Genomic DNA, 9,519 nt, shown 5'->3' on the forward strand with positions numbered 1-9,519 from the left:
TTGTCCCCTTTTTCCTTTGTGACAGCAGCAAAGGGCTCAGCCACAACAAATGGTCCCACAAGAGCATGTTCAGCCCGGTCCTGGGGAGCCCTCAGGGGTCCCACACACATTATTCCAGAACCTATACTTTCTTAACCTTTCTTCCTCCTCTCCTCCTTTAAACCCTCTTCTAACTTTCTGTGCCCGTTCTAGAACACACCATCCCATAATATAAGGCCAAGATCCAAGATCCCATGACATGGAAGAAAGCCAAGCAGACACAAGACTAGAGTGAAATTTATTCCAGGACTTACTGACATAAGGAGTGAAACCAAGGCCCTTGGTCCCTCCAACACGAGTCAGACAGAGGTGCTGCTGGCTGACTCTTACATATCAATTTAACCCATCTCCATTCATCTGTGTATCACCACATGGCTGTGCTTACTTGGTAAATTCTGGTGCCTCCTTTCTCCCAGCATTCAGTTTAGTGTCCTCCGTCCCCCCCCCCCCAACACACACACCTCTATTCCCTGCACAGATCCAAGACAGTTTCTTTATTACCAGTGGTATTCACAGCATAGAAAGGAGAATCCCACATCACTTCAGGTCAACCAGAACTGCACGGCTAGACGCTGTTTCAAAAAGAGAAGGGGCCAGAGAGATGGCTCAGAGGTTAAGAGCATTGCCTATTCTTCCAGAGGACCCAAGTTCAATTTCCAGCACCTACGTGACAGTTCACAACCATCCATAGGTAACTCCAGTACCAGGGGATTGAACCCTTCATCTGACCTCCATGGACTTCTGCACACACATGGTGTAGACACAGACTCTAGCAAACACACATATACGCATAAAATTAAATGAATAAACATTTTTTAAAGATTTATTTATTATGTGTACAGTGTTCTGCCCACATGTATGCCTACAGACCAGAAGAGGGTACCAGATCTCACTGCATATGTGGGTGCTAGGAATTGAATTTGGGTCTCTGGAAGTGCAGCTAATGTTCTTAACCTCAGAGCCATCTCTCCAGTCCCGAATAAACATTGTTTAAAGTTGTATTTATTATGTATACAGTGGTCTGGCTGCGTGTATGCTTTCAGGCCAGAAGAGAGCACCAGACCTCATTATAGATGGTTGTGAGCCACCATGTAGTTGCTGGGAATTGAACTCAGGACCTCTGGAAGAGCACTGTCTGGAAGAGCAGGCAATGCTCTTGACCTCTGAACCATCTCTCCAGCGCCAATGAATACATATTTTTAAATAAAGAAAGTGTAGCATCCCTGAAACATGAGAGATATTTCTAGAACCAAGGTGAATAAACCTTGACTCACAACTTGATCCCTATTTCCCTCATTGTGCAATTCAGGGTCTGCACCTTCTCAGTCTCGGCTTGAACTTGGTCTGACGTGTATCCCTCCACCAACCAGGTAACACGAGACTCTCCCGAGGAAGTACACACAGGTAAAGCTGACCAGTCCATGGGGCCTGTCACTCATGTCTAGGCTGGTGTGAGATCAGCCCATGGGTAACCTTGGCTAGTCCTCAGGTGCTGGTTACAGAGGGACAAAGTTATATAAACAGCAAGTTCTAGAAGTAGGGGTCCTCTTGGGTGGGACAAACTGAAAATGGACGAGACAAATTTACCAGCTGTGGAGACGGAAAGTCTGAAATGGGTCCTACTGGCTAAAAGGGAGGTGTTGGCTTGACTCTTCCCTTCTGCAGGCTTCTGTGCTTGAATCTCTCGTCTCTCTCTGGTGGGAAAAGTCTTTTCTGGCAGGCATCAGTATGACTCTGGCCCACCTCTTCCATGTTTGAAGTTCTCATAATTACATTGGATTCATATGTAGTCTAGGAGTACTCTCTTGAGATTATTTTATTCATGTTATGAGTTTGCTTGCACAAATTTGTGCGATACGTGCTCATAGGAATCCTCGGAGGCCAGATTCCCTAAACCTGGAGTTGCAGGGGGCTGTGGACCATCTCGCAGGTACTGGGACTTTATTAAAAGGGGGTGGAAGCGTCCAATGTTCTGAGGAGTGCATGTGTAAGCTCAGGCTACTGCCTTTCGCTTGGGGTCACTGGGCCCTAGTTCCTGCTCAGTCTACACACTGGCTGGCTTCCAGCCAGCTCAAGATGTTTCTTTTTGCCTAGTAACAGAGAGGTGTGGCTGCAGCAGGCATGGCAGGGAAGAACACCACCATAAAGCGGTGGAGAAGCTCTGTCCTGGACTGTTCTGGCTCTGCCAAAGGCTGAAGAAAAATCCCGCTAGGCTGAAGGAGGCAAGTGAATGGGAAGAGTTAAAGGGAAATCATACCAGGGGCTGAGGGCTTGAAAAGCCTGGATACCTGAGGGGTTGCTTGTTTGCAGACAGGGTCTCTCGTAGCCCAGGCTGCTCTCTAACAGGTTGACCCTGAATTCCTGGTCTTCCTGCCTCTACTCCAAGAGTCCTGGGACTACGGGCTGGATCTGGTGGGATCGCACCCTGGGCTTTGGGCAAGTTAGGCACTCTATTAACAGACCTACATTCCCGGATGAGAAGGTGGGGGCTGAATGCCTGACTCAGGAAAGGTTGCTGGAAAGCCATCAGCCAGACACGCAAGACCCAGGCCATGAACCAGAGCCCGGGTCCAGCGACTGGTGGTGGTTAAGAATTATGTACCCAGCCAGATGGCACGCCTTTAATTCCAGCACTTGATTGGTAGAGGCAGCAGGATCTGTGTGAGTTCGAGGCCAGCCTGGGTCTAAAGAGCAAGTTCCAGGGCAGGCTTCAAAGCTACACTGAGAAACTCTGTTTCGAAAAACAAAGAAACAAACAAAAAAAGAATTGTGTATCTATCCACCATCCACAGGTCTGGACCCAGTAAAAATGCTTGCCTCCTGAGGTTCAGGTCATGTACTCCTATGCCTGCCTGCAGCCCGGGGAGAGCATCTGGCCTCGGCTGCAGTCCCTCACCTACACCTACCTGCCCGCTCCCCTGCTGCTGCCGCCCATCCAGACCCACAACTTCTGCAGCCGGCCGGCCGGGCTGAGCGCGGCCCCGCGTGAATTCCACTGCTTCTACGGTGCGACCCTGGCCTCCACGCCGCCCTGGTGGCTCTTCCCGCGGCCGGGTGCCGCGACCCTTGGCCCGTCATTCCCCGCGGCCGGCGCGCCTGCACCATCCCAGCCCGCGCCCGTCGCCGAGGGCTGGGGACAGTGGCCCGAGGGCGGCAGCCTGCAACTGCAGCTGCGCTGGGGACGCGTGGAGCGCACGCAGGGACCGCCCCTGCCGCTGCCAGACGCCGTGCGCCGCGAGCTGCGGCGCGTGTACGGCACCTACCCACGCACCGACGTGCGCGTCACCCGGCGCGGCAGCCAGTTCCTGCTGCAGGCCGCGCCGCGCGTGGGCGAGCCCGAGTACCAGGTGGCGAGGCGTGTAGTGCGCCGGCCGGCAGGCGGTGACGACGACGGGGACCGCGGGGACCGCGGGGACAGCCGGGCCGCTCCCGAGGCGGTGCAGCGTGGCCGCCCCAAGAAGAAGCAAGGTCTGCGCTGAGCGCTCCACCGCGCCTGCGCGCCTGCCGGCCCCGACTATGGTTTCTATTGAGTGAAACCCGCTCGACGGTGCGGGAAAGGAGAGAAGGTCTTGGGGTGAAAGCAGCACCTAGATGCTTCTCCTCTCCGCCCTTAGCCGTCTGTGTGGGCCCCGCTTGCCCTCCTCTCGCCCTTGCACCACAAGACCCCACTGTGCGAGCCACAGCAGCCCCCAGCTTGGAAAGGGAAGTAAATAAGTGGTAGAAGTCTAGTGTTCACTGCGAGGTAGTTTTTTGTTGGTTTGTTTTTTAAGACAGAGTTTCTTTGTGTAGTCTTGGCTGCCCTGGAACTCGCTCTGTAGACCAGGTTGGCCTCGAACTCACAGACACCCGCCTGCCTTACCGTCCGGCTCCTTTTAACTGTTCGGAAGTTGGCATTTTGCCAGCCGCTCTGCGCGTCCGCTGACCCCGGGCTTCAGCAGCATCTCCGCAGTGCACACTCGATGATCTTTTAGACTCATCTGCCTGGACTCACTCTCCAGACCTAGGGTGGTTTTGAAGTGTGGGAGTAACTGGGAAATGTCACTTGTGAGCTAGGTTTAGAGCTGGTTCTGACGTATTCCTAGCCATGTATCCTCTCTGAGCCCCTCAACTATCACATCTGTAAAACATATAAAATTAGCTTACCTAGATGTTCAGAGGAATCTCATTCATTCTTTTTTTTTCTTTTTTTCTTTCTTTTTTTTTTTTTTCAAGACAGGGTTTCTCTGTGGTTTTGGAGCCTGTCCTGGAACTAGCTCTTGTAGACCAGGCTGGTCTCGAACTCACAGAGGTCCGCCTGCCTCTGCCTCCCAAGTGCTGGGATTAAAGGCGTGCGCCACCACCGCCCGGCTCTCATTCATTCTTTTATCCTTTTTATTATTTATTGTTTTTATTTTATTTTATTTTTGAGATAGGGTTTCTTTGTATAACCGCCTTTAGATGTCCTGGAACTTGCTTTGTAGACCAGGCTGGCCTCGAACTCACAGAGATCCGCCTGCCTTTGCCTCCAAATGCTGGGATTAAAGGCTTGTATCACCACGCCGGGTTTATCCCAATTCTTGTTAACATTCTTTAGTTTCGTAATAAAGAAGGTCTTGCTAAGCCGGGCGGTGGTGGCGCATGCCTTTAATCCCAGCACTTGGGAGGCAGAGGCAGGCGGATCTCTGTGAGTTCGAGACCAGCCTGGTCTACAAGAGCTAGTTCCAGGACAGGCTCCAAAACCACAGAGAAACCCTGTCTCGAAAAACCAAAAAAAAAAAAAAAAAAGAGGTCTTGCTATTATTTAACCCTGGCTGACCTCAAACTGGCAGCAATTTTCCTGCCTCAGCCTACTTAGGGGTCCCCATATATAATGGGACCACACTTTACTAGTTTTTTTCCCTCAGAAATGGAGCTGGGAGCTGAGTGGTGGCGGCGCATGCTTTCAATGCAGTATTTTAGTAGTGTTGTTGATGGGCTTGAATGGAGAACACCTTTAATCCTGGCACTCAGAAGCAGAGGTTTGCAGATCCTGATCTCTGTAAGTTCCAAACTAGAGCCAGGGCTACATAGTAAGACTGCAAAACCTTATCAGGTGTGTGTCTGTGCATTGTGTATGCATGTCAGTGTAGGCTGTAGGTGTCCGAGGAGGCTCCACTCCTCAGCCCACTTTTTTTAAATTAACTTATTTTGATTTACGTGCATTGGTGTTTTGCCTGCATATATGTCTGTGTGAGGCTGTCAGATCTTGGAGTTACACAGTTGTTGGCTGCCAGGTGGGTCCCCACCCCCCTTGTTTTTTTGAAACAGGGTTTCTCACTGGAACCTGGGGCTTACCACTACGCTAGAACTAGTAGGAGCCAACCATCTTCCTCTTTCCACACCCCAGTGCTGGGGGGATAGGCATGACCAGTATGCCTGGCTTTTTACGTGGGTGTTGAAGTTGTAACTCAGGCTCTATTGGTACACACACACACACACACACACATAAAATGAATAAACTATAAGTAAAATATCAAAAACAAAAAACCTCTGGCAAAAAGCTGGACATGGCATATACCTTTAATCCCAGCACCCAGGAGGCAGAGGCAGGGGGATTTCTGTTTTAGGCCAGCATGTATGTTTACGGAGTGAGTTCAAAGCTACATAGATAAACCCTGTCTCAAAACAAAATAAAACAAATAAAAAGTAAAATGTTTAAAAAAGAAAAACATGGAAATAACTGAGGGGATTTGGGAGAAAATATAATTTTTGTTTGTTTGCTTTTTCAAGACAGGGTTTCTCTGTAGTTCTGGCTGTCCTGAAACCAACTCTGTAGACCAGGCTGGCCTCAAACTCACAGAGATCTGCCTGCCTCTGCCCCCAGAGTGCTGGGATTAAAGGCGTGCGCCACCACTACCTGCTATATTACTATATTGTTAAAAGAGGTTTCAAAAATAAATTCTATATAACTGTCACTGATTTTTTCATATTTTTTATTTATTTTTGAGACAGCATCTTATTGTATAGCTTTAGCTGACCTAGGATTTGCTTTATAGACCAAAATGGCCTTGAATCCACAAGAGATCTGCCTGCTTCTGCTTCTCGGGCACTAAGATTTTTTTTTTTTTATCCTGTCTGGATATTGTAGCAGGCTTTCTTTTGGGCCACCAACCAGCTCCCAAATCATGACACGGAGACTTAATATTAATTATGAATGCTCGGCCTTATCTTATGCTTGTTCGCTAGCTCTTATAACTGAAGTTAGCCTTTTTCATCTTGAGCTTGTTACCTTTCACTCTGTATGTCTACTTTCACTGCTTCCTCTCTGGCTGGCTGGTGGCTGGCTGGCCCTGGGTGTTTCTCTCTCTTTCTCCCTTGTTCTCTCCCTCCTCTCTGGAGCCGAGAGTCCTCCTCCTACTTATTCTTTCTGCCTGCCAGCCCCACTTATCCCTCCACTACCCAGCTACTGGCCGGTCAGCTTTTTACTGGACCAATCAGTACCTTAGGCAAGCAAGGTAAAACAGCAACCCATCTTTACATAGTTAAACTAATATAACACATCTTTGCCTTGTTAAACAAATATTCCTCAATGGAACATTTTTTATTTTTACATTCATACACTCACATGGCATACACACTTACGGAAGTCAGAACAATTTTTGGTAAGCAGTTCTCTCCTTCCACCATGTAGATTCTAGAGCTAGAAACTCTGATAGCAAACAATCCTACCTGATAAACTGTATCCCCAGCCTCTGATTTTATCTACTTTTATTTTATTTTATGTGTGTGTGTTTTGCACCTTATGTATGTCTAGTGCCCTCCAATACCAGAAGAGGCATTGGGTCCCCTGGGTGCTCTTTCCCCCACTTTTCTTTTTTCTTTCTTTTTTTTTTGGTTTTTCGAGACAGGGTTTCTCTGTGGTTTTGGAGCCTGTCCTGGAACTAGCTCTTGTAGACCAGGCTGGTCTCGAACTCACAAAGATCCGCCTGCCTCTGCCTCCCGAGTGCTGGGATTAAAGGCGTGCGCCACCACCGCCCGGCTTCCCCCACTTTTCTTAAAGGACAGCATCTTATTGTGTATCTCTGACTGGCCTAGAATTCCTATGTAGGACTCAGCTGGTCTAGAACTCAGAGTTCTTGCTTCTGAGTACTGGGATTAAAGACATGTGTCTCCATAGCCAGTTCAAACCACACTTTGAAACAAATGAAGTTTTCAAATAAATGGTGAGCCCCACACCAACATAACATGTTCTCTGCATTCTGTCTGCTCCTTTTCCCTCTTCTGGGTCTTTCACCCGCCCGCCAGTTGCTGATGCTCTGCCCTGTAAACACGGCGCCCTATGGTTTCCCTGTATTGCTCCGGGCTTCACATACTGAAGGAGGAAGACCCCTACAGCAGGTTTCAGAAAAGGACATTGCTCCTCAGCAGAGCTGGCAGCAGCACACTCCACTCCCAGCCCTGCAGGGAGCAGAACACTTCCTTGTTTGAGCTCCTTTTTGAACTTAACTTTTAAAGCAAAGTGCAGGACTCAAAACCCAGACTGCCTAAGATCTTACAGTTCATTTGCTCTTCAAGACTCCCTGCCTCAATGTTCATCCTGTCAGGACTCCAGAATTACAAGAGGGTGCTCATCCAAGGTCACATAGTAGGTGGAAATACAGAATTCGCAGCTCCCAGGAGGACCTGAGCACCCAAGCCCTGATCCTCACAGCTGCCTTCTCCTGGCCCTAACACCGCTCAGTCCAAGGATCAGTGTGGAGCCCATCACACAGCAAGGCCTGACAGATAAATTTCAAGTCCCACACCATTTGACAACTGCCCTTCCTGCTGAATAATTCCCATTCTACTTAGAAAAACCTAATGAAAAGGCACTAGCAAGATGGTTCAGCCTGTATATGTATTGAGGCCTAGCTTAACTACTGATTTCAGTACCTGAGACTCACATGATAGGCGAGAACCAACGCCCCTGTCTTCTAACCTCACAAGCATGCATACTCCACACACATATACACACACACAACAGATAAATAATAAAGTATCTTTTAAAGAACTAGAATAAGAACCATGGTCTTCCACGCTTCCAAGGGCTTGCTCTGTGCCAGGTGCTATGCTAAAGCCCCATGCAGGCGTTTATCAATTCACTAAAGTTGATGCTCACAAAACTTCGATGTGGATATAATTATTATTTCCATTTACACATGAGGAAGCAGTCTGACACAGTCCTATATCGGTTATAAAATGAGAATGTGATCTGATTGACTTTAATCTCTAGGTCAAACTTCCTCGTCATACACAGGACACATACACAAAATGCAAGGAATGTTTCTTGAGGGAACTGTCACGTGCAGAACCCTGGGTTAGACGATACCAGAGCAAGGGGCTTATGGATCTACCCACTGAATAGGAACATGAGGAACCTGTACTGTTGGGAAGTTGGAAGAGGCTTCAAAAGACAAATAGAACTCTGCTAGGGAATGATGGGGAAGAGGCAGTCAAGAAGAGCCTAGCAGGAGACAGCAAGAGCGAGCATGGCAGCCGCAGGAGGAAGCAGCAGGCCATCATGGAGACAGCAGCGGAAGATCAGCCCTGGAAGCTATTCTGGAGGACTGACAGCGAACAGACACAGGCCGGATAGAGGAGCATGCCTGTAAACCCTTGGGAGGTGGAGGCAGCAAGGTTAGTAGTTCAAGGTGATCCTTGGGTAGAAAGGTATCCTGGGCTATAGAAGGCCTTGTCTCAGAGGGGCGAAGGAGGTGGGTTAGACTGTTGGGAAGTCATGAAGCCTTTGAGCAGAATACCCCAAGCTGATGTTATAAAGGGTTTGGCCAAGGAGCCTCCAGGAGCACCTGCTGGGCAGCTGTGGATGAGAACCATCCGGTTTCCTGTAACTCTGGCATTGACGGATAGCACAGCCGGGCACCAGAACTGAGTCCCTAGGGCATTTGCTAGAGCTCACAGCCTATGGAATTCAGTTCTCAGAGCCAGGTGGCTGGTGTTCTCTCAGTCTGGACGCTGCCCTCCAGAGTGTTCTTCTGTGAATTATTTTTACATTTATTTAGTGTGTGTGTGTGTGTATGTGGTGTGTATGTGTGTCTGCACACAGGGCATGTGAGGTCAGATGGTTTTTCCGTTCCACCCTGTGAGTTTCAGGGGCACCAGATTTTGTGGTAAGTACCTTGAGCCATCTCATTGGTCCCCTTCTGTAAATGTTCCCCCAATCCCAAATTGAGATTCGGGATGTAGCCTGGGATCTCAGAACACTTCCTACCCACTCAATTGTGGAGTGCTGAGCTTGGAGCTGAAAATGGGATCCACAGTAGAGAAATGGACAAGAGCTGGAGCCAAGCATAAGGGGAGGGGCTCAGGGTATGCCAGGGACTGGACATTGCTGTGGGTTTTTTCATCGCCTGCCCAGATGTGTTCGTGGTGGGCCGGTATACGGGCGAGAGGGGTGAGAGTCGGGGGGGGGGGAGCCAAAACTTGCACCTGACTATCTGTAGTTGGAGGAGCTTCCTCAGCTAA

General features: G+C 49.1%; 1 protein-coding gene across 1 annotated transcript; it reads left to right on the plus strand.

The window, feature by feature from the left end:
* Positions 1–2,873: 2,873 nt before the first annotated feature.
* On the plus strand, positions 2,874–4,104 carry C8H10orf95 (chromosome 8 C10orf95 homolog). The gene has a single exon (XM_057779232.1). The coding sequence runs from the start codon at positions 2,874–2,876 to the stop codon at positions 3,516–3,518; it is 645 nt and encodes a 214-aa protein (XP_057635215.1). The 3' UTR covers positions 3,519–4,104.
* The last annotated feature ends 5,415 nt before the right edge of the window (positions 4,105–9,519 follow it).

This window comes from Chionomys nivalis, chromosome 8 (genome assembly GCF_950005125.1).
Source record: "Chionomys nivalis chromosome 8, mChiNiv1.1, whole genome shotgun sequence".
NCBI classification, from domain to species: domain Eukaryota; kingdom Metazoa; phylum Chordata; class Mammalia; order Rodentia; family Cricetidae; genus Chionomys; species Chionomys nivalis.